The sequence below is a fragment of the Epinephelus fuscoguttatus genome, linkage group LG20, assembly GCF_011397635.1.
Source record: "Epinephelus fuscoguttatus linkage group LG20, E.fuscoguttatus.final_Chr_v1".
NCBI lineage: Eukaryota > Metazoa > Chordata > Actinopteri > Perciformes > Serranidae > Epinephelus > Epinephelus fuscoguttatus.
The window spans coordinates 7,336,382-7,362,641 of record NC_064771.1 but is presented as its reverse complement, the minus strand read 5'-3'; the positions used below and the strand labels follow the sequence as shown (position 1 = coordinate 7,362,641).

At 41.2% G+C, this 26,260-nt stretch overlaps 1 protein-coding gene across 3 annotated transcripts in view; it reads right to left on the bottom strand.

Annotated features, from left to right (window-relative positions):
* ca10a (carbonic anhydrase Xa) overlaps window positions 1–26,260 on the bottom strand; it is a 363,435-nt gene that overhangs the window by 41,135 nt on the left and 296,040 nt on the right. For all 3 annotated transcript variants that reach the window (XM_049563761.1, XM_049563760.1, XM_049563759.1), the window contains one exon: window positions 9,059–9,244. In XM_049563761.1, the coding sequence (XP_049419718.1) occupies window positions 9,059–9,244 (186 nt within the window). The remainder of the gene's footprint in view (window positions 1–9,058; window positions 9,245–26,260) is intronic.

Here is a 26,260-nt window from a genome sequence, read left to right as displayed (position 1 = left end):
AGCAACACTAACAAAGCACAATTAAAATAAAATTGATAATTGTGCTTTCCATAGGTAAAAAAACAAACGATGTGTGTTGTGTCATTACCTTACTAACACTCACCCTGAAAATGACATTTTATGTTAAGGAGAGACATGAGACACGACAAACTAAAAATAATAAATAAACACCAATAAAAAGATGGCATGTAAAGATATAAAGACTGCAAATCCAAAATCAATTCATTTCTCAATAATGATTGAAGTCTGTAAGTGCCAATATTCAAATGAAATCATTTTGAATCAAATTCAAATTTAATTTTCAATTTGTGTGCCCACACTGTCTGATGAAATTAAAATGATTTTCATTTACAAGTCAGAAATTAATTACTAGCGCCAAAATAAAAATGAAAAACCAAAGGCTCCACAGAATAGGAAATTCTCAAGCATAATGCCGCCTTAACGTTGTGACTGAATGCAAAGTCGACGTTTTATTTTCAAAAAGTCCACGTCACATTTGTCTCTGTTTGCAAATGATCCTGCCTCTTCTTGTTTTACAACTGATTTTAGCCTTTTGGGTAACACTGGCACACTTACAGAAATGTTAATTAATGTGCATTGACCCTTTAATAAATTAATTAATTATTAGTCAATTAATGGGAAATTAATTTAAAGACAAAGTGATATCTTTATATCACTTTATATCTTATATTAAACACAGTTGCACAGTAGATTTTTTTTAAACTTAAAATTAAGTTATGCACTGTTTTTAGCTCATTGTTAATGAAAATAAAATTTATTTTTTATGGATATAATTGATAGTTGATAGTTTTTTAAAAAAAGGATAACTTTTAGGAGAATCCTACAATTTTTATTTGCATTTTTTATTGTGTTGTTTACATATTCGTTCCGCTGGAAGCTGACGCTCTTTCATGTTAAACCCTCGAGATCTGTCCCACCCAACTTCAGAACTCTAACCATGATTTAAAGCTGGTCCCTTTGTAACGACACACAATAGGACAGCACACGTTACAGCCATATGTTAATTTATTCCTGACTTTAAAAAAAATACAAATATTTTTTTCCATGAAATAGGATATTTGCAATGTTAAATAAAGCTCAGTGTAAGTTCAATTGGGAAGACTTTTTTAATGCTATATCCATTCACAATTCTCTGTCAGCTTCCTCCAATCAGCTAATTATGGGCGTTCCCTCTCGTGGTTAGCCAATCAAACTTTGCCACGATCTCCTTCAGCCATTCATGTTGCTGCTGTCAAACTTTAATCTGTTCTCCTCTCTGCTCCTGTCACCTGTCACTTTAGGCCAGTGCTGGCCCAGGGCAAAAAAATCAAAATTGCATAAGACCACAACAATGTAACTACATAGTAAAACCTACTAAATAATGGACAGGCCTTTTTTTCTGGGTTCCTGCCGCCCCCTGACCCCCTCCCCAGCTCGTTACACTTTACCTGCTCTCTGAGGGAGATGGGCGAGTTTTCTGACGTCACGTCACCCTGAGAGACGCTGTATCATTTTCATCTCAAAATCACAAGGGCTATCTGGTGCCCACTCAACTAACACTACACTCTGAGAGGGTGTATGTGGAGAGAAAAACAAAAAAAAATAAAAAAATCAAGAAAAAAAAAAATCAGCAGGAGAGCTAGTTATTGTAATGATATCTAGCTGGTGGCTGCAACAAACAGCTCAGAGAGGTTGCATTGATTTACATTGCCAAGTGTATGTAGTGTGTATGAAGTGTGAAGGTACTGTATATTATAATATTCTCATGATGTGTTCAGTGTAATCTTGTAAAAAGCAGCTTTTGGTGAGAAACTGGAATAAGTCCAGCTGTGTGAAGGAGAAATTGTTTTCATAGCACTATATAATCCTATCTTACTATATAATGATGAAAACTCTGTCTGTGGGTGTGTCTGTTCCACGTTTTTCTCCTCACTGACTTGGTCAATCCATGTGAAATTTGGCACAGTGGTAGAGGGTCATGGGAGGATGTGAATGAAGCAATATTACATCAATTGGCCAAAGGGGGGCGCTATAGCAACTGATTGAAATTGCAAACTTTGAATGGGCATATCTCATGCCCCGTATGTCGTAGAGACATGAAACTTTGCACAGAGATGCCTCTCCTCATGAGGAACAAATTTGCCCCAAGAAGCCATAACTTCCGGTTATATAGATTTTCCACCATTTTGAATTTTTTGAAAAACACTTGATCTCTTCCTAGGAAGTTTGACCAATCTGCATGAAACTTGGTGAACATAATCTAGGGACCAATATCTAAAGTTCCCTCTTGGCAAAAGTTGGAAAACTTACTAAAACTGAGCTTCTATAAGGCAATGAATATTGGGAGGGCGTGGCTCATCACATAAAGGTGTATAATCACCACGCAACTTTGTAGGCATATGACCACACATAACCTGAGAGGACCCCTCCATTATTGACCCTATCAAACAAAATGGGGGCGCTAGAGAGCTAATTTCTTATCTAGGCCTAACCACCATATTGATTTTTACTAAACTTGGTAGATATGTAGAACAGGACGCCTCAAGGTGACTGGAGAAATTTAACTCTAATTGGCAACTGGGTAGCGCTATAACAACAAAAAAATGCTTAAAAATGGCTAAAATGCGACCGATCGCTGTGGCTCCCCCTGTGGACCAATGTTCAGGTTTTTTTCTAATTTTTGGTATGACTAAGTCATGGTATGGTATGCTGTACATAACCACAGAAACTGTCAGTGTGTCATTCTGTCAGTCAGTCATTCTGTCTGTCCCACGTTTTTCTACTCATTGACGTGGTCAGTCTATGTGAAACTGCACATAGGCATTGAGGATTGGCATAGGTAGAAGGTGACAAAGCTACTAATGGATATGGACTAGTAGATATTATAGAAGGAATTATGATGTATCATGTAGAGTAAAAAGGCTTTTTGCTCATTTTTTAAAGATGTTTTTCATATGAAAGAAGGTTATGTTAAAGGTTATTTATTCAAAAAAGGATAAATAATAAAAACAAAAGAAACAATGATATAAAAACATTGGTATCGGCTATTGGCTAAATTGTTATTTTAAACGTTGGTATCGGTATCTGCCCTAGGGCACTGTTTTAGGCAGAATCGTCGCGCCCTCTTCATCTCATCACCACCACCAGCATCTAGGCTCCATAGGAGGGTTCCCTTATCTACTACGTCTTTACCACCCTCCTGGAATATATGGCAACACAACAGGGTCTAATCGCCAAAGACTTTTTGTATATCTCATACGTATTCACGTGTGAATAAATACTCTTCTCTCAGAATGAGTCTTTCCAAACTGAATGTGAGTAATGTGAGAATTTGCTGATGAGTTAGTGGGCTCTAGCTTCCTGGCACGGCGCAGGGTGGTGCAGGGTGGGGAACCCCGCACAGAGCTAGTTTTGAGCAGCGCAACCCGAGGCGTGCTCAGTTTGGTAGTTTGGCAGACCGAGGTGCGCTGAGATGGGTGTGGCGGCGTAGCAGGGGGAGGTGTCGACAGATCCAGCTTGGCGCAGTGACAGTTTCGTGCCAAAAGGCTTCGCCAAAGGTGCGCTAAAAGCTCGCCAGCTGAAACCAGGTCTACTATCAGCGCAGGCGGAGCGCAGCCGGTGTAAGTGGAAGTTTGGCTGACCGGCAGACAATGCACACACGTCACCAAAACCTCACAGGCAGGTTTCCAGAATATCAGGCACATTAACAATGCAATAAATACCCACAAAACCACTATTCAATGCAACTATCTGCAATCAGCACATAAATATATCTCTATGTCGACTGTCCCATCACATCTGATGTCAGATCAAAGGGGATTGGCACCGTTTGGCACGTTTGGCACGCGTAATGGAAACCCAACCTGATTTGATTAACACAGCTGCAAACTAATGAGTTCACATCCCTCTCAGCCAACCACAAACAGAGCATCAGATAGGGAGTATATATTCAGCATCTGTCATCTTAGAAAAGTCAAAAAAGAAACAGAGTGAGACTGCGAGAGAAAGAGAGAAGCGCGCACGAGAAAGCATAGCATTGATTTACAATTGTGGTGACCTCCTCCCAGGCTACCTTTGCATCATCAGCCCGTCGAGGTCTGCTTGCAGTTCTGTATATTTGGACACTGCGAGCTTGGACCTCCCGGACCAAAACATCAGTTTCCTCCTGGGAGAAGTTTAGCCGTCTGACGCTGCTGCTCTCTTCTGCCATGGCGAATTGAGTAAACTCTCATTACACCTTCGCACGGCGCATTTAAGGGCGAGGAGAGGGGCTCATTTGATTGGTCTGATGTGTGTAAAACCCACTCCACGCCTTCTCTCCTCCCTCTTTCCGACTTGCGCAGGTAGGAGGGAGGGCAAAATCCGCCTGGCCACACCCAGTTGGCGAAGCGCAGGTGTGCTGCGCCCCCACCTCGCCCAGTCTGCGAAACTAGAGTCCAGTGTGTGTGTGTGAGAAAGAGAGAGATAGGGAGAGATATTTTTCCTTATGTACAATTCATGACATGATTAAATACATTCATACAGTAGGTGTTTCTCTCTCCTGTGTGTCTGATTGTAATTGCCTGCCTATAGGCCATGATACTGAATCTATTTAGGATTTCTACATAAAAGAAACTGCCTAATGTTGTATATTAGCCATTCAGAATACCAAAGACAGTTCTGACAGAAAAAAAAATCATTGTCTGCAATATGAATGCACAATTATGAGATTACCGTCATGGTTGAAAGCATGATTTGCTCTCTTGCAGCTATAATAATCAAAATTCTACCAGAATCTTTGTTGTTTGGTTTTTTATAGACAGGCACAGTTGTCTACGCTCTTTATTTTGGAAAAAACAAATGCAGAGTATTGGTGTATTGGTTGAAAAATACAAGGAATCTAAAGACAACATAAGTCTCTTTTATCATAAGTTCCAAATACAGCAAGTTTAAAAATGTAGCTATATGAACACTGATGTCATGTCCAGGATTTTAGAAATCTTCTGGCAGTTTACATTGCACAATTAAAGACATACACATGGTGAGTATTTTAAAGGCATGTCCCGCCCCTATCTCCGGTGGAAATTACTTGTGAAACCTTTTCCCCTCTGATGCCTGCCTGAGGGATGCTGTGTGCAACGTAGCAATAGTATGACATCACATCTTGGATATCAGCAGCAAATCTCTTTAGAGCTTCTCTGCTTGGCTCTGAAGAACTCCTCCAACACCGTATTAACCACAAAGGGCAAATCAGTAAAGGCAGGGGTGAAGTAAAACATGAAGCCCTGGAGGGAGCTTCAATATACTTTAATGTGTGCGTGTGTGTGCGTGTGTGTGTGTGTGTGCACGAGATGTCCTTTCAGGCTTGGGTTGCAGCTCTCTCCAGCCCGAAGGACACAGTAAACACTTGTTTTATTATGATTTGAATATCAGCTCTCAGACTCAGAGGGAGGATAAATGATTATCATTAATTATAATAAATTTGCCTGTCAAGACTGCAATTATTTTGTTGCCACACAAATTGGTTATTCATATAATGGCGGCGGCGGAATGCAGCAGCGTGAGTGACTCATGATTTTGTTGAACAATCAAAGCCAGGGAAGCTAATTGTTTCACTCGTCAAAATGTTTAAAATGGCAGAGTGCGACAGTGTGTGTTAATGCGCAAGTATGTGCAGGGTCGGAGAATATGTGCGTGCGAGAGAGTTAAATGCTTAACTGTCATCTCTGAGACAAGTTTGTTCCTGCTGAAAGCACTGATGCAAATCGCTGCCTCCATGTGAAAACTCATTTAGAACGTCACATGGTTCTCTGCAGACTAGGGCAGGAATCTGGCTCCTTTAGGTGAGTGAAAACATTTTCTTCCACCAAATTAACTAACAAAATGCATAAAGGAGACGCTGAAATCATGTACTCGAAATGGAGATTCAAGGTTTTCACCCATCACGGGCCAGTGTATGCTATCGCCTGAAAATCTAAAGATGCTATTTCAACAAACACTTAAACCTGCCCTGTTCACGTTGTTAAATTCTGCTTCCAGGTGGACTGGAGCCGTATTCAGACATCTTTCTCTTTCTCTGATTTTATTATTACATGTGCTGAGAAACCTGTGTAATTTTTCACCTCCTCTAGTTGCTGGTACAGCCCCATTTACCTACTGTTCTTTTGGTAAATCCTGCAACTTCTGTAGCTGTTTCAAACCAAGCACAGAATTTCGTCCCAAAAATTCGCACACACATTTATAAAAACTGATTTTGTTTAGAAACTGATTCTTACGAAAGCTTGCATAACAGATCTTGATTTCAGTGGATTTCCAGAGTAGGTAAAGCTGCTGCTGGAGAAGCTACCTGACCTGACCAACACCGACATGACTCGCCCACCATACCTACATGTCAGTCCACAATCAGTCCCCTTCAACCTTTGGTTCAGACAACCCAGTCTCACATTAAAGTCGTTGAAAACTGGCGCTTGGTCAGTGACTTCTGCTGTCAGACACTGATGAAAAAAGCCATTCTTTTACATCAAAATGATACGTGCCTGGTTGCCGTTATTGTTTAACAGCTCCCAGTGGTGTCGGGGGGGAAACGCAGCGGGACAACAAACTTGAGATGGTGGAAGTCAGAGTAGGGTTTGTGGGAGGGGTGGTGGACGGGTCCAACAACCACTGACTTTCACCCGGGAGGCTGGTGTTCTCTTTCTGTAAGATTGTAAAGCCAAACTCTGTTCTGTTTTCTAAATTGCACCATATGCATTGTGTTGGCAAAACTAACCACATGCGTTTGTTGTTGAAGGAAATTTTTTTTTTAAAATCTTACAGGAAGCAAACATTGGCCTCTTGGGTAATAGTCTGTGGTTGTTTGATCCATCAAGCACCCCTCCCACCCGCCTGCCCTACTAGGACTTCCAGTGCATTAACTTTCATTGTTAAACAATAACGCTGACCAGCCCTGTATCATGCCAATGTGAAAGGATGGCTTTTTTTGCCGGTGTCTGATGCCGGTAGTCACTAACCAAGTGCCGGTTTTTAGTGAGTTCAAAGTGAGACCAAGTTGAAGGGAGCGATTGGAGTTATGGTTGTCACGGTTGGGACACAAACTGTGGCCTCACACAGCTGAACATGCCTCACTTTGCTACATAAAGGGCCTACCATTTCTAGTTTTGGTACTAAATGTTAGCATTAGACGTACATAGTGAGGTGCAGAATCATATGATACTTAGAAAACAGACACTGGAATGTGATTAAAGTCGTCAAAAAGGCTTTTGTTAACCTGGTATATGTTGGCTTTTTGACCTGAACATTCAGTCATACAGTGAAGGAAAACAAATGATAAGAGCAGTAGGCTGCTGTGACATCATGTTACTGGTAATTCTGTCTTGCTAGTCTGCAAACCTGGTTATTTGTGTAGTGAGCTATATGTAATAAACATTATTACCATGCAAACACCAGCCTCTTCCTCACTGTTAAAGCATAAAAAAGTATTCAGGAAGAGCTGTTGACAGCTTTCCAGGTAAATAATCAAATGACTTACAAAGTTATTTAAAGTTGAGTAAATAAGTTTATCGTAGTAGTCTTGGTCCAAACATGGTTGGTGCCAATTTTAATTTTTATGCTGATGACACAGTGATATATTGTCCCAGCTCATCCATCACAGAGGCTGTGGCCAAATTGCAGGCTCATTTTAACGTTATCCAGATTCAGCTTTCACAACTAAAGCTGCTTTTAAATGATGATAAAACTAAGGTAATGCATTTCTCAAATGCTTGGAAGAAGCCTGTGAACACTCCTGATCTTATTACTGCTCGGGGAAAGGAGTAAAAGGTTGTCACTTGTTACAAATATCTCGGTGTTTGGCTTGATGGCTCTCTTGCTTTTAAACCTCAAGATGATAATCTCCTTTAAAAACTAGTATTTTTTCTCCTTTGAGGCCAGAAAAAGAGTGGTTGCTGGTGATGGTGATCTGTTGTACGTGAATGCATCTGGCAATTGCTTGCACATGTTAGATACTGCATATCAGAGATTGAATTGGTCTCTGCCTGATTTAATGCTGTCATAAATACAAGGATGAATGACTTGGTTGGTTCTTGTCATTGTGCGTAGATGTTCCAATTTTTCTACATGCTGTTATATACCTTTTATGTTTTCTATTGTGTTGTGTTGCCACTTTATTCCTCTTGGTATTTATATTGATGTTGATTGAGGTTGAATATATGGATAAGCCTGCTTATGATGAGGGTCATGTGGTTTTCTGGTTGAATACTCATATCCTACTATTAAATGCAGAAACCTCTGTCCCTCCCTCTGTCCATCCGTCATCATCCATTTTCCTCCTCACTGCTTTGACCTTCTTCTCTGAACTTGCACATAGGCTTTCATCTTGGTCATGTGCAGACAGCCACGATGCCGTTTTTGCATTTTTCCCACATTTCTACTGTTTATATTCACGTTTTTGTCCACTACCCATTCATACTGTGAGCACCATTAGCACACACAGGTACTGTGACCACCTGTATGTGTGTACCTGTGTGCCCGCGCACGGCCCTGCGCACGCGCATGCCTCCGTGCTGTCAGCCAAAACTATGCTCCATGTATTTTGCCATAAAGCATGTTTCTAAATACAGTGAGCATTGTTTGTCTTACATTAATATTTGTTACATAGTGCATTTACAGTGCTCTGATTTTGCATCTCCTCCAATATACTGTTTTTGATTTCTTATTCCTCTATACATAACACATCCTCAGGTATGGACTAGTAATAATAAATAATAATAATAATAATAATAAATAATCCCTGCCTCTCGCCCGATGTAGCTGGGATAGGCTCCAGCCCCCCGCGACCCTCAAGAGGATGAAGCTGTTAGAAGATGAATGAATGAATAATAAATAATAGTAATAATATAATTCTTGTAATTCTCCTGTTACTTGTCAATGGTTAAAAGGCTGTCTGGAAGAAAGTTTAATTTAATACCACAGTGTCTGCTCACTCTATAAAGGACCCAACAGCTTTTTATATAGTGACAATAATGTCGTTTTTTTCAGTTCTCTTGGCAAATTATACTGTCATCACACAAAGTGCACACACCTCTCCAGAGAAGGCCTGTCCGTTCAGCAGGTGTTCGGAGCCCTGGCCGTCCTCGCTGCCGAAGTGTAGCCGAATCTCCTCCAGACGATGGCTGTACGTCATTGGCCCTCCAGAGATGTTAACCAGATGCTCCTTGTCCAGTCGCAGAGAGACGTGGCGGCCCGTGTTGTACATCGTCCCTCCCACCTGGAGAAGAACAGATGGAGCTCAGTTGATTACACAAGAGCAAACATATTTCCAAGGAGAAGCATACAGTACATATTCAAGCCAGAAAATCTCAGAGTGGACTTCAAAATAAAGCCTTACAGATCAAGGAAAGAATTTTCCAAGAGGAGTTAACATGAGGTCATACAACAGGAAACTCATTCACAGTAAATCATGCAAACTTATTGAGCCCTGTGTGTTTATTTAAATGGTGTCACAAAGAGCTCCAGAAGTTAGAGATGTGTAACAGTGGCACAAGATGAGAACAGTCATGAAGTTAAGAAACTGGTTCAGTGATGTTAGTAACATGGCAGTATCTTCATTTAAGTTTGCTGCTAACATCAGACACCATAAGCTACTGGTTTTTCTCACAAGCACACAAATGCAGCACAAAATTATTCTATGTATCACTCCACCAAAGGGTGACTGCCTTCTGAACACATACAGTTTTTTATTTTATTTCAAGCTATTACTGGGGTGTAGCATATGGATGAAACTGGCCCTCTGGCAGACTGGGCATTTTCCCACTGGTTTATTATCTTAATTGACACTGGGCTGGCCCAATCAAATCTTTAAGCCCCTCCCCCTTTGATGCTTCATTAAACAGCATTTGTTAAAAAAGAGTGCCAAAATAGATGAGACAAAATGCAAGGAGGCGCTGAGAAATTGCAAGCCAAAAAAATACAGGCCCTTTATGCATTTCAGTGGAGGGATTAGGTCTGGGCCTCCAAGCCTGCAACCCCAAATGTTCTTTGAAAAGCCCCAGACTTTTAAGACCCTTCTAGTGACTTGCTGCTCAGAGTAATCTCAGTGGCTATTATGGTACAGCTTCTCTCGCTCTCTTTTGTCATCTTGTGTGCATATGTAGGCAGGAGTGAGTTGCTATGGCTATGGTAATTGGCATCGCCAGGTCATATTGTCATAAGCCTGTCATGTAAGCCCACGTCAGGCTCGACAAAAAAGTTCATATGTGTGGATGTGCGTAGTCTTCCTAGCATGACATCATGTCAAAATAAGTGCAGGTCTCTGTGTGTGTGTGTGTGTGCGCATGTGTGCAGGGGGGTCTGATGGTCAGCACTGAGTGACACAAGTTACAGCAGAAAGAGTGGAGAAGAAATGTCAGAGTGTACAGGTCCGGGAGGCTTACATTTGTGTGATTGATAGTTGTAGGCCGGTCTGGACCAAAATACCAGAGCTGATTTTTTTGTACCAGCCTAGCCCTGATGAGATCTGACTCTTTCTCCAAAAAATTACTTTGAAGGTGCAGTGTGTACAGCCTTGTTTCCTCCAAGCACCCCAGATTAGTTCACTTCAGTTCAATTCGGTACACATTAGAATGGTAATTTTTCTGTTTCTACAGTGAAAAGTTGTGGATGGTCCCAATAGAACTGTCCTCATTTCTCGTCACCCTCTCTTGGGGTACCTAGCACACACTGGTACTACAAGGTGGAGTAAGAAACACTGCAGTCCACTGATTGGTCAATAGAGAACTGTCACACTTGCTCAGGGCTGAGTTGTAGCTGGTTTTGAAGCATAGGTAACCTCTGTTCATATCATGGCAACTTTCTCATACATTAGTCAACTATAACTATAAAATGAAAGGATGATTTGCTGCATCTAGTAGCAGGTAGATCCTTAGAAAAAATAATTTGATTAATTAAAATTAACTGATTGAAAAATGAAAAACAATCAGCAAAAGACGCAGAAATGCTCCTGCTTCTAGAGCCGATGTTTGGTTTATCCAGTCTTACAAAATGGTGGACTCTGTAGCCTGCTTCTTATGTATACATACACACACACACACACACACACACACACACACACACACACACATATATATATCTGCCATATCTGCCAATGTATCCCCCTAAATACTACACACTGGACCTTTAAATACATACTCGACTGTTTCGATGATTCCAGTCCACAAAGTTAGTGGTAACAGAGTAACAGTAATGCAGCTTCAACATAACCTTAAAAGGTGAAGGTATGATTAAGCTGCAAGGAGGAAAACAAATGAAACACTTTATCAGTCAAAAGGTTTTGCTGATACATTCGGTATGAACATTATGCAGTTTTGACACATTCTTTAAAACACTTTCCTTATCATGTTGATTCAAATTGATTCTTTCTACGGGTAAATTAACAGTATATAAACATAATTTTGCATGGACTCATTGCTCAAATAATATATCCACGTGGGAAATGTGTAAAATAATGTGTGTTTATTCCCAAACACTCCTTTACTGCAGGTTTATTTCCACACAAAAATGAAAGTCGAGGAAAGATCTGCCAAAATTATGCAAGAAAACTCTCCAAAAAACTTACCCCAGACTACATGAAAGGATGTCTACTATGTTGTGAAGTCTTTTAAAACCTGAAGTTGTGGAACAATTATTACTGAAGGCTATTGGTGTATTCTCTCTAGTCGCTCTGTATCTTCTGCTTGACTTGACAGAGCAGTGAATCATTTGTTTAGTAAGAGCTTAAAAAAAAAAACAAAAAAAAAAAACAAGTGAGGAAAATCAGGTTCTCTTGAAGTTTTTTTATGAGCTTTGGTTTCAATGATAAGGAGATGCTGTTGTCTCGCATTCTTGACAGCTTAGAAATTCAAGTTTTTTGTTGAAGTCTGTATCATCAACACAGCTTACGCGGGAACAGTCCTGAGGGCTTTATTTAATTAGGCAGCAATCTGAGCAGGAGGGAGAGGCGATATTGTAAAACTGCAACAACACTCCAGCAGACAAAGGAGAAAGTGGAGCTGCAAGTGAAGAGAGAGGACAGGTAAAGATGTTTAAAATCATCAGAATCAGCTTCTAATCGATACACTGAGTTTTTAGGGGAAACGCGGCATTACAAAAGCCTTATATAATGATCTTTAACGGTAGCTCTGTTTATTTATTTATAATGGGGAGTTCTTTCAAAGGGAAGCATTGATATTCATGCCACAACTTTGGGTGGACTTCCATCGCTCTTATCTGCCTCTTTCTCTCCTCTCCTCTTTCTACTCCCTTTGCTTTCCCTCCTCTCCCGCTCCCTCATTCCTTTTACCACTCGCTTTCAAAATGATCACCCCCCCAACCCCCTCTCTACACCCCCTCCTCTAAATTCCCAGAGAAAGAAGTCTGCCCACACATTGTAAATATTTTATAGGAGCTCTGAAAAATCAATGATTTGAAAGGAGAAAGAGAGAAGAAGAGCGAGCGATGCAAAGAGGAGATAAGTACGGGGAGCAGGAGCAGAGAGGTGCTCTGGATTTAGTGTCCAAAGAGGAAAAAAAGGTAGAGAGTGAGTGAAGGGAAGTCTTTTAGATTTCCTGGCGAGACGATGGGGGTGAGGTGAGACCCCTGAAAGGCCAGAAAAAATCTCATCTCCCTCAAGACCTCCCTGGACTATTGTTGGCAAGGTAGAAGTGATGAAATGTGTGAGGACTCACACCTAAAACATCAGAAATGGGAAAGTGGAGCAAGCTGGTAATGAAGGAAACTGTGAGATAATAAGCAAAGACATAGAGTTGCACTACATAGCTCAAAGTATGTGTGTGTATACCCGAACATGAGACCCATATAAGTGTAGTGTGCCCTGTTTGTCAGTGCCTTCCAAAACCAGAATAAAATTGATATGTTAAGGTTTTAAACCTGTAATAGTCAAGAGAGTGGATGGACCCAAAGAGAAGCATCATCCAGTACTCCAGTTTCCCTTCTCTTTACAGAGTGTTTTAGTGTCTTTCAGCTCATTGTTTTGGTTTACAGCCAACAACTTTACTGATTTGGTTTGGTCTCACTATGAGGGCTGCCAGGCGGCTGTTTTCAGGTCTCACTCACTGTACACTACTAGACAGCCAAAGTTAGTGGCTAGTTGGTGAACACAGAGGAGCATTTAGCAGCTTAAGAGACAGATATTTTCTCAGAAGTTGGCGGAGAACAAAAGCTAAGCTAAAAGGACAGTTAACATTGGACTTTTCATCGCATGGACAAAAAAAGTTACTTAAAGGAGTGACTGTTACTGTGTGTCTGCTGGGTATTTACATAATCAACCAGCCCAGTCGCTAAAAAAGAATGTAGGCATTGTATGTTTCTGCAAACCACAGATATGTTACATTTGTCCATTTTTCACATATCATATCAGCATTTGGTGGAGGGGATGGTGGACCAAGTGACACTGATAGGCGAGACGTCTGCCAAGCTACAGACCACTCTTCATGATGAAGAAACAACAAAATCTGTTGTTTTTTAGGAAGTTATTGCTGTGTATCCGGAAGCTTCTACCCACCAAACATGGGTATTTTTAGCGTGCCATCGCTGTTTTCCCAATGAGGATAGTGCCAGGGTTGTTTTTTACAGAGCTATTGCTGCATTTCCAGGTTTTGAGGGAAACAAAATATTGAGCAAATTATATTTGCTAGTAACATAATGATGAAATGTTGCTAATTAATGTACCTGGCGAGTCGCAGAAATGTTGATACTGAACGTATCAGCAAAATATTCACTGACAACATATTTCATTTGCTTTCCATCAGAACAGGCAATCTTGCAATACATTATCCACTCATACTGACTAAAGCATTATTGTTTTTATATTACCACCTTTTTCATTAACATTTAACTAAAATCAAAATATTCCTCTAACCTTAACCAAAATGCTTTTGTTACTCAAACCTAACCACAGACTGGAATCTGGAACCTGGGATTCTGGTGTCACAATTTCTGCAATTTGTTTGTTTGCCATCCCGACCACCTCACTGCAAATCCAGGGCCATACATAAATGTAGTGTTTCATTAAAGAAACCATGTCTCTGAACATAATCCTGCCGGTGGTTATGTTTTCAAAACATAATTATAAATGCATTTTAGTCATATACAAACATTATTTCTAGATAAAGGGTTGATCCACCTTGAGCTCAGCCCTCTGAGTTTTTGCTGTGCTACTAAAAAATATACATCCATCCAGTCATTTTCATCTGCTTATCTGGGGCCAGGTCACAGGGGCAGCAGGCCAAGCAAAGCACCCCAGATGTCTCTCTCCCTAGCAATGCGTTCCAGCTCCTCCTGGGGGACCCCAAGGCATTCCCAGGCCAGATGAGATATGTAATCTCTCCAGCGTGTTCTGGGTCTGCTTTTGGACCTCCTACCAGTGGGACATCCCCGAAACATCTCCAGCAGGAGACACCCAAAATATACAGTATACTGTATATGTATGTATGTATATATTTGCTCCTGTGCAACCACTTTCAAGGACTGAATATTCCAACAGAGGTTAAATGACAGTGACTCTCAACAGTCAATCAGAACTGAAGAAGACTTTTAGCCCATCTAACATTTGTATGTGGGTCCCATGTGGATAGTAAATGAGCTGAAAAATGGGCCCTATATGGGATTGTCCATGGGTTCCATAATGGCCCCATGCCTATTGCCAACACGGGTGGTTACACTCAAGTGGGCCCAAGATAAGATGTCCATTTTGGTAGCAGTTTGGAACTTAGTACCCAGGAAGACATAGTATAACCCATGTGGAGCCCACTTGGGTAAACCCACCAATGTGGGCAACTGGCATGGGGCAATTATAGAACCCATGGACAATCCCATATAGGGCCCTTTTATTAAGCTAACTGACTCACCACATGGGGCCTACATACAAATGTTCATGTTGGACATGAGAGGGAATATGCCTCCAAATAAACTTGTGGAGATAACATGAGACAACTTTCATCTTTGTTCCTGGTAGATGACAGCCGTCAGAGACAACTATTTCTGGTCTTTGTGGAGTAAACGTAAGCAGGTTGTATTGGGTATTTGACCAATTGACAAATGCTATTTTGAGGGGACAGTTTCAGCTCTAACAGCCTCCACTCCTCTGGTTTCAGGCTTTCCACCAGATGTTGAACCTGCTGCTCCAATTTGCTCCCATTCAGACACAAGATCATTAGTGAGGTCCAAAGCAGAGAAGCTTCCCCTAACTACTGCCATAAAGTTGTAGGCATATATTATCTATTGTCATCATTATTTTAGAAAACATATAGCTCTCAAAGGGCCTAGAAATTAAAAAAACAGAATAACTACCAAAAGTGTACAAAAGTATGTGCATTCTTGTGCCTCAAAGGAGAAAAAACAACTGAAATACTGAGGCTCTCCTGCCTTTATCCTCACACTTCTGTTTCATGTGACTGCTGTTCAGGTTGATTGCTCATGTCAGGGTAAATGGCTGGAGGCTGGGTGGGAGGCGCGGGTAGTGAGGTGTGGTTGGAATGACAGAGGCGATGGCAGTAATCGTGTTTGTCTCACAGTGAACATGAGATACAGAGCGGCCGCTTAGAGATCATGTACAGTAAAAAGCAGCTCCTTTTCTAATTGGTAATTCTTTCATCTCCTGGGATCGATAATCCCCAGCGAGTTAAGTACTCACAACAGCAAAACAGAAGAGGTCATTATAGTAGAAACTTGGCTGCACATACCAGGGGGGTGGAATAAGACTAAGAAGCTGTACGTGATGCAATCTTAGATATGCAAATGATCAACTTTTAAAAAGGAAATTTTTGAAAAGAAAAACAAAACTCTGCTGGAGTACAAAAGCACTCTCTGAAAGGAGAATGAAAACATTAAAATCATTCATATTTTGTGAATTTGTGAATCTTCTGAGCAGGGGTTGAAAGAGATCACATTTAGCTACGTTTAGCCAGCTGGTGGGAGCCACACTTTGAGAATAAATGAAGACACACTTGAATAAAACGTGCTTACTTCTTTTGAGATGTTTCTGCTACAACAATTACCAGACAAAGTCAATGCTGTGGAAAGGTTGCAAACAAAGCATAGACTCTATATTCCAGTGTGCTTTCTCATTATTCTTCGAAGTCTCGACACTTGCATGAAAATCACTGACTTTTGTGCTCCTTCTATGAGAGTAGATAAGCAGAGGACTGTGCATTGCTTGTATATGACAGACACGGCTGTACCACAATCAACAAAAACACTCACAGCTGTCCAACTCATCTCATGCATCAACATTATACTATTATGCTGATTATAGTCTCCACTTTTATACTAATGGCTTCATCAGAAAATGCCTCTTTGCACTTCAGTCTTTTGTTTAAAGTATTACCATAAACAGTATACAATTTTGTAGTTCAACTCATGACACTATGATGCACATGAATATTGAAACTGAAGATTTTCGGTCTTTCAAACTGTGCCCTAAAGCTCTGTTGTTGTCAAAAATACTTTTAAAACACATCAGTCAGATACACTGTTGCACTGGGTGATATATTTCTTCATTACCAAGAACACAGCACTATAGCGTATAAATAATACTCACTACAGCACCAAATGTGGATAAATCCACTGCTGAAAATAGTCCCCCCAAAAAGCATTTTTTCTTAATTAAAAACTACAGTTTGCAGCTATTTCAGGAAATAACAGCCTTTTTAGAAATGAAACTATATATTTGTAATGTCACAGAAAGGGCGAGGAAGTTTTACTCTCAGTTCAGCTCACTGTTAAGCTGCAACTTTGCTGTTTTGTTCACTCTCACTGGTCTCACAATGATATTTTTGGCTGCAGCAGGCAGCTGTTTAACAGTTGCCAAAAGCAACTGCACACTACCTGCTCAGCAGCAAACAACAGACACACACTTAGAGACTAGCTGGGGAACAAAATGGAGCATTTAGCAGCTAAAGAGATATTTTCCTGAGGAGTCAACATGTTCTTACTCCCAACTTATCACAACTTGGTCAGTGGTCCTACGGTTCAAACTATGACCCTCTAAGTACCCCTTTTAGCGTTAGTTTTGAACATGTTTCTGTGTCAATTTCAGCTTGTTACATGCTACAGTGTCTCTGCAAAATAAACATTTACCTTAACAAGTTTCCTGTGCAGCAAAACTAATTGGTTAGGTTCAGAAAAAAGACCCTGGTTTGGGTTAAAATAAGAACATTTTAAATTCACATTACGTAAGTAACTTAACAAGTATGTAGTACATATGTCACGTGACATTAAGTATGTCATGTAGTTAATGTAGGGGCGGCAGTAGCTCAGTCCATAGGGACTTGGGTTGGGAACCGGAGGGTCGCCTTTTCGAGTCCCCGTCCGGACCAAAATATGGAGCGTGGACTGGTGGCTGGAGAGGTGCCAGTTCACCTCCTGGGCACTGCCGAGGTGCCCTTGAGCAAGGCACTGAACCCCCCAACCGCTCGGGGTGCCTCACCAAGGGCAGCCCCCTAACTCTGACATCTCTCCACTTTGTGCATGTATAGGTCCTGTTTGTGCATGTGTGTGTCTTTCGGACCTGTGTGTAATTGACAAGCAAGAGTGAAAACACTGAATTTCCCCTCAGGGAGATTAATAAAGTAAATAAACTTCAACTTAAACTTAACAACTTCAATGTTAACTTTTAGTTTCACACAGGACCTGAGCAGCGGCTTCCTGAGTGAAAGTTCTGTGTATGTTTGACCCATCCACCATCGTTCCCTCCAGCTGTACTTGGAGTTTCTTGCTCATTATACTGCCACATTGCTGCAGATGGGTTTCACACAGAAAATAGTTATAAAGACGCTAAAGGGTGCCCTGTGTGTTTGTATCAAATGGCCACTGGCCAAAGTGCCATATTTGACGCACTGAGAAGTTGGTTGAGATCAAAGTCAGAAATAAAAGAGGGTGAAAACTAGACTTACAGTCATCAGGTGGTCAGGAATTACATGAAGGGTAACATTGCTAAGTTACTGCTGAATGTGTGAATAAGCAACTGTTTGCTAAAAAGTTGTCTTTATCAACTTAAAAAAGGATGATATGTCAGTAATGCATTCACAGTTTGTTTCTTCTGCAACTAAGCGGCCTAAGTCAAAACCAGTGAAATCTCATTTGTCTCTCTTCAACTTGGCCACACAAAGATGTTTTCATTTTAATAATTCTTTTAGACCTCTCCTCTGGACTGTGTTGGTGTGTACAGACTGCTGTGATTGACACCTCCCTATCTCACTTGTTAATCTGTTTGGGTGGGACAATTTACACCCTTATGATTATATAGCCCTAGTCCTATAGTCCATTGTAGGTAAAGCACAGGTGTTGAAAACAATAAAAACATTAACAATGGTTGTGTTCTATTCAACTGTTCCAGTCAGCCATGGCAGTGTGACAGCATGAACAATGACCAGGACCATAAAACTGAAGCACCTAATTGGAAACCAGCCATACTTCATTTTAGCATTTACACCTGCGCTTCTCCTACTGTGACATGTATAAATGTCTTCAGTGGATAAAAGGCCTGTCATGATGTGTGTCCCTGCCTTTTAAGGCCCTACACAGCGCTGGTCCACCCACATAAGTATATTTTATCTATTTTGCCTGATTAGACCTGCGTGGGTGTACAAACTGGGCTTGAGTGACATTTGCCTGGCTCACTTGTTAGTTCTGCTGCACCTCTTACTGTGAGACAAATGATATCATTATAATTTTTATATATACATGTAGTTTGGTGACTCCCAGCATAGCTCCACCTAACAATAACCAATGCAGAGGTCTAATTATCCAGGTGTGCAGGGTTTTTAATTTGGTAACCATTCTGTATATAATCTAATCTATATTCATGCTATGTTTCATCAGCAGAGGCTTTCAATATTAATATTAGAATGTTTCAAAATGACACAAATAGGTTTTGATTAAGTGTGACTGTGAAATCATTATGCCTGATGTCTAATTAGAGATCACAGACAAAGCACAGAAATAAGACGCCGCTAATAACTTCAGAACTTGCTTGAGAATCATCATGTTTTTAAGTTTTCTGCAGTATCAAAGTAATCCAGTGATAGCTGTCTCTACATCCTTGGGTACACTGCAAACAGGAGCTGCTAATAGCTAATTTGGATAATTCACTTTTAATGGTGCTGATTTACCGAGATGTAAACAAATATAGGCCAAAAATAAAACCTCACTGACTGAGGATGTGTCTCTCAGTGAGCCTTTGCTTGATTGGAGGCAGGGACATAAATAAATACCTGCACGATGACACACATGCATGTTTGTTTTCTATCTCAGTGAGATGCACAAGTTTATTTTGGAGTCTGAAAAACTTATAAAACTGCCCATAAATATCTGAGAATTAAAGCTTCTCTTTAGGCATTGATTAAACTTCTAAAAAAATTATCTCTTTTCATCAAAATTACATATTTAGGAGTTTTCCCCCCAATAAAAACATCCTTTCACGCCTTAAAATGGCTTAGATGTAACTCTACACCTTAGCCTCATTTAATATGCACAGATCTGTGAATATGCAAATTAGCCCCACCCTTCACTAGCTCGTCTGCAGCTCCAGTGTACCTGCTCACTTACGACTCATCAAACACACAAAACTTTGCTTGAATACATTAATAGATAACATGAGCCTTTGGCTATGTCATCAAACAGCTAATAATGTGTTGCTAATGTTACGTAAACCTTGTTCCTGATCATCAGCTCTGACAAGCTAAAATGAAATTGAAACTTAGCCCACATCCACACTAATACATTCTTAATTCAAAGCGGCACTTTAAAACAAAATCAATCTTTGTACATGCAAATATTCTAGCACCATTTCAGAATTAATCTCCACCTATACTAACACACATGAAAATGCATACCATTCACATACACTGGGTGTGTGCATGTAAACAGTAAGTAGATTGTCTACTCTGCAGTTGGTTGTTTAGTTATAGGAAATACTATGGAGATGGTGAAAAGTAAGACCAGAAATTTCTTCGCCTAGAAAAATGACAAGGTCGAACTGTTACTGAAAGTTACATGAGTATAAGGGCAGTCAAGGTGGCAGGGATAAATTCTGGGAGTCATTGGAAATAAACTGTTGTAATGAATTAGAGCGGTAGGTAGAAAGCCATGGCAATGGGAAAGAAGTACTGACACAAGAAGGATGAAATCAAAAGGCATGTAGGCTTAGCTGAAATGTTTTGGCTTGACAGCTTATGACTGATAAGACCCAATCAGGAAGCGAACATGGGTGCCACTCATCCAGCCTAGAATGCAACTCCAGGGTTTTCAAAGGCCTCCATTTTAAGAATTCCAAAATAGAGAAGTCGTGTGGATAAATGGCGTAAACGTTGCAATAGTTTTATCGTCGTCGTCGTCGTCCTCCGCTTATCCGGGTCCGGGTCGCGGGGGCAGCAGCCTCAGCAAGGAAGCCCAGACAGTCCTCTCCCCAGCCACTTCCATCAGCTCTTCCGTGGGAACCCCGAGGCGTTCCCAGGCCAGCCGGGTGATGTAGTCCCTCCAGCGTGTCCTGGGGCGGCCCCGAGGTCTCCTCCCGGTTGGACATGCCCGAAACACCTCCCAAGGGAGGCGTCCGGAAGGCATCCTTACCAGATGCCCGAACCACCTCAACTGGCTCCTCTCGATGTGGAGGAGCAGCGGCTCTACTCCGAGTCCCTCCCGAATGTCTGAGCTCCTCACCCTATCCCTAAGGCTGAGCCCAGCCACCCTGCGGAGGAAACTCATTTCGGCCCCATGGGCGAAGGCCCGACCACCAGGCGCTCGCCCACGGACCCCAACCCCAGGCCTGGCTCCAGGGCGGGGCCCCGGTAACCCTCCGGGCCGGGTACACTTGTCCTTGATCATAACCATCATGAAGGGTCTTTTGAACCGTTCTTCGTCTGACCCTTCGCCCAGAACCAATCTGCCATGGGAAACCCTACCAGGGGCAAAATGCCCCCGACAGCATAGCTCCTAGGGTCATTAGGGCACTCAAACTCCTCCACCACGATAAGGTGACGGTTCTTGGTCACACATGTGCAAATGCGCCATGTAACCATTGCCTGCAGTACCTAATATGACGGACAAGGAACACTAGCTTGCTAGCTCATGTTAGCTTGCTTGCTATTAGGTGCCACAAAATATGATGTTATTGGTACATTTCCTCTTTTTTTTTACGTTCCATACCTTTCTCCCAACTCACTTTCATCCATGCAGCATTTCTCATCTGGAGCAGTTTGTATTTTTCATGGCCAGTATCAAAAAACATAAGCTGGTTAAACATGGCAACTATCAATGTTTCCTGCACTCTTACTTCTTCGCTATTGGTTAAGGCTGCAATTTTTGCCGATCAAAAATCACTAAAAATGAACTCCAGGCAATGTGAAAATGTGAATTTGCTTGGCCAGTGAATTGGCCAGGAAGTGAATGTCTTGTTCACCCTTCTGCTTGCATTGAAAGGAATTGAATAAGAGCTGAATATCTGCCAGTGTTCTTTTTGCTCATGTGACTGTGCCCTTAATGTGGCTATATCCTTAGCCTGCAAAATACCAATATGGAGCTACACCTGGTTTCTTCTCTGATACCCCTCATTTCACTGTGGTATTATGGGATTGGTTTCTTAGGTTTGTGATTAGGGTTGTCCGTTTTGATTATTTTGCTTTCGAAGGGTGACATCCCATTATCGGTAACTAACTGGTTCATTTTAAAGAAAAAAACAAAAAATTCAAAAACAAAAGATGCACAACACGAGACTTTTCCCTTTAGTCCTGCAGTCCTATGACTCAGTGAGCTTTAGCACTGTATTTCAGAGTGCTATCCAAAAGGAGGTGGTGTAATTTTTATGCTCTGCAATGTAAATGTCTTGACTTTTATTTTATTGTCTGTTGGTTTTGCTGACAGCCAGCCAGCCAGCCAGCCGTGTTAACGTGTGAAAATGCCCACTGCAAACCTACTGTCTCCACTGGTTTCTTGGCTGCTCTGAGACCGGAGGGAGGCCACAATGTTCCCACAGCAGTGCTGCTGGGTGGGGACAGTGTTACTAGCCTTCATGGCCAAATGAGCGGCGCCGCTTACACTAGCCAGCTTCCACAAGATCCGGGTGGTGCGCAGTGCAGTAAACAAGTTGAGAGTTGCAAAATTAAGCTATAGACCAATATGTGAATTGGTCAAAAATATTCCCAGGACCCCAGAAATCTGAATTCATGCTATTGAGACTGTCTTTGGTACACTGCAGTTCCAAAGTGAAAATGCTCAGCCATGGCACTGACTGCTTATTTTTCTCATTATGACTGGTAGCATTAAAAACACACCACATGGGTATGTTAACAAGGTTAAAAACTTGATTTTTAACAGGAGGGGGTCTTTGACTTGTTTAAGTGAGGACCAACAAAAATGTCCTGACTTTGAGGGATTTCCCTGGGCGTCACACAGATACTCTCATATTCAGAAGTACCCGCAGTCGAGTACGTGCACATGTACTGGCAGCTACTTCAACTCATCACAACAAGTGTATCAAAAACACATCAGAAAGACAGGGAGAGCTGCCAACACTGCTTGATTTAGATAGAAACTGAAATCAAGCAAACAGCGTCAGTACCGAGCCTGACAGCTGACACAACATTTCACACACATACACTGTTACAACACTGCTCCAATAAATAGATGCACAAGAGCGAGAAGAGATCACAGCCATCAGCAGCATATAGGAACACACTGTTGGCCTGGGAAAGTGTATAATATATACTGAGGCTTTCGATGTTCATTATTTAGAAGTACCACCTCTTGCAAAAGTGTCTCATGTCATATGTCACTGCTGTGCGACTCCGATAACCCCCCTAATACACCTCATTTTGTCCAAGCAGTCTAAGCATGCTTTTAATTTGTTCCGAGAAGCTTCCAGGAGCGATGGAGCCGAAAAGGACAATTGCACTGTGCGCTGGTCCTCCCTTAACAGATAGTGATGATCACAACACACTACCACATTAGAGGTAATAGCTTGGAGAACGTAAACAAGTCATAAAGGAGATTGTTGACTGTCTGGGGCAGACTTGGTAGTAGCGGTCAGGTACGGTAATAGAAAACATCAGTGGCATGCTGGTAATGAGAAAACACAGGGAACATCATCATTATCTGAACACACAGATCAATAGAGTAAATTACCCCTTGTTACAAGAAGAAGTCTTCACTAACTACTGTATATGTTCAGCTATTAGACTGCAGTGTGGCCCCGTTTACATTTAAAATATAAAAGCCACCATCAGCTAATGAAAAATCTTGCACCCAAGCAAAAAAAAAAAAAAAAAAGTTTTAATATGAAAGAGTAGTGTACGTGCCTCCACGCAGGGTAAAATGGTTAAGTAGTGGAAATGGTGATAAGCTACATGAATACATTAGACAGTAACTGTGAAGAGAAACACGTGCTTTAGCAACCATCAGATGGGTTTTAATATCTTCTCTAAAGGCCTGCAGCTGTAGGCACTGAATCATGGCGAAAGTGTAATGTATTTGATTAAAATACAAGATGACTGCTGCTCTTTCATTAAGGTGTGCAGATATGGAGAGTAAATGGGATGGATCAAGATAGAGGAGATGGAACTACAGAGGGCAGGAGGGAAGGAAAGACAGACAGAAAGAAAGAGAGACAGACAGAGAAGAAAAGGAATGAATAAAAGACTAGCAGAGAAGAGTGGAATAAAAGCAGAGCTGTGTGGGATGCACCTCTGTGAAGTTATGGACACACAGAGCAGTACAGCAGTTCCGGTAATGCTACATGATGAGAGAGATTCAACACAGATCTGAGGCATTTGGGAAAAGATTTCGAGAGATTGTGCTGTCCTGACCAGAAAAACAACAGCATCAGTAGTTTGAAAGAAGAAGGCTGGGCAAGACTGAAAACCCCCAGATTATGTTCATGGACAGTGTTTTTTTCACATTCAGTGTTGTGAAATTCTTTCTTTCTGCAATGCCTGTGCATGACCAATAAGGCACAATGAAAGCCACGATGTGTTTGTGACAAACCACTTTACATAAAGTCTTATCTGACCAGGTCTTAAGGCAAAGTGTCCATCTTTTCCAAATGGCCAGATGAAGGCCGGGCTTCAAAACTGCTGTTAGAAACGAGAGCGAGACGCCATCAACAGTACAAATCGAGATAACAGCAAATACTTTGAAGGTCTCTTCTCAAAGGCATTCGCTGTGTTCCAAACATGAAAAGTGACAGAAGTAGTTGTGTGGAAAAAAAAAGAGCTTGAGCGAGAACTTCAAATCCTGTCAACTGCCTTGTGAAGCAGGCATGCTTCGAGGATTGTTAGTTTTAAAATTACTGGATACAGCCCCTCTGCTGCCAATATCAGAAAGATGGAGGGAAAGGCATTTTCATGATGATCCCCTGACAATCATTTAAATTTCAACATACCTAAACAATATATTTTGTTGTTGAAGGCACGAAGATTTTCTGGATGTCAAGCTATGGGACATACACATCTGTTAACGAACCAAAGTACGGGTTAAACCACAACAATCATCACACCCCCTTTTGCACCTCCCCTTGTTTTCAATTGGTTTGGTGCCTGCTGCTGCAGCCATGTGATCTGTCAACATGACTCACCCACCATACCTACACATCAGTCCATTATCAGCCCCCTTCACCCCTTGGTCTGTAGGAGGAAGCCTTGAAAATAATGCCAAGTTAGCGTTTAGCTAGCTATAAAGTGTAGGGACCCTGATGCACCAAGCCAACTGTTGGCTGTATGTCATTGCCATGTCATCACTCTGATTGGCAGTTCAACTGCTAACGAAAGTCAAGAAGGTGTGTGATCAAAACAAATTTGTTTTATAAGGTAAGATTATTTTCTTAGCCATTGAGCTCTTTAGCAAAAACAGATCATAACTGTTTGTGTTATTATTCGCTAGCGCATGGTAAATTCCCTATGTTCTTTTCGCTTTGGGTTGTGTTGTTGAAGTGGCAACTAGCTAACTAGTGTCTTGAATCTGTCCTGTTGTTCTTCCAGTTTCCCTTTTTGACAGATGAATACAGACTACTGCTGCCTGCTGGTAACAAGAGTTTTTTCTGTTCACGCAGGTGGAGATCGTACATGCTAGTTGGCTTTTGGCTGTAGACTTTGCAGTGTGTGCAGGTGCAACTTTTTGGCTGAGACACAGGTGACGTGAAGCAGCACAACAGTTGGCCTTTGTTGACACTAGTTCTTTGATGTTGGTCTGGTGTGCCTGGGCCTTTGCGTTACAAGAGAGACAATAGAGGTTAGCGTAAGGGTTAGATCTCATTACTTAGAAGGGTAATAGAGTCTTCATGTATAATGAATTATTATTGGAATATTGCTACATGTTTGCTCATATTTAGCCACTATGTCGCATTGTATCAGGGTTCAAATAACCATTGCATAGGCTGAGTTTGTCTTGTCATGGTGGTCTGAGTTTTGAAGGGGTGTGCCGTATAGGCTCCAAACAGAATGTGGCTGCAACTATATAGTTCTGGGTAATCAGGGAGTGAAATACTGTTGCTTCACGAAGTGCAGTAGAATGCCTTCTGTTGGGGTAGCTTAGTCCCTCATACAACTCAATCAACTTTTCAAAGATGACTGAGTATTTTGTGTTTTTTGGGCTAATATCTCAGTAATTTTGCTGTTGTTTATTAGTAAAGTAATGCCTCTGCACTAATGTTGATACATTTCCTCTGTGCTTTATATTATTGCGATTTATAATCTTTCAAAAATCAGTTGCGTTCATGCTCTTTTTGCAATAAATATCGACTTTATGTTTAGGTTATATGGGTAATTTGCTTCCATTTAAGTTGAATGTCTGTGCTAGGTTGTTTTTAGCGTGTGACTATTTATAGTGTGTGACTAGACAACTTTTGCCAGGATGTCTCCTGACTGGCACCCCATAAAAGAAAAACAAAAAATAAAAGTGCAAGCAAAAGCCGTCACACCATGCTTGAAGGACCAATTAATTATTTATAAAAGGTTTCCTAATGGAACAACTCTAAAACCTTGAATTTAGGTCATACAAACAATCATCTAAATCATTAAAATAAAAATAATAATAATAATAAAAAAAACATTACATTATTCTCTGTCTCATGCTTGGTGTGAAGTGTGGGTGTTGTGCTTTAAAATGCTAAAAGAACACCAACAAATGGGATACATTTACTGACAATACTGGAATACTATACTAAAACATGATTCATACTGGTGTGCTGGTGTCCAAACGGGGTCAGCCCTATGTTCCCACAGCCCAATGGTCCCACATTTCT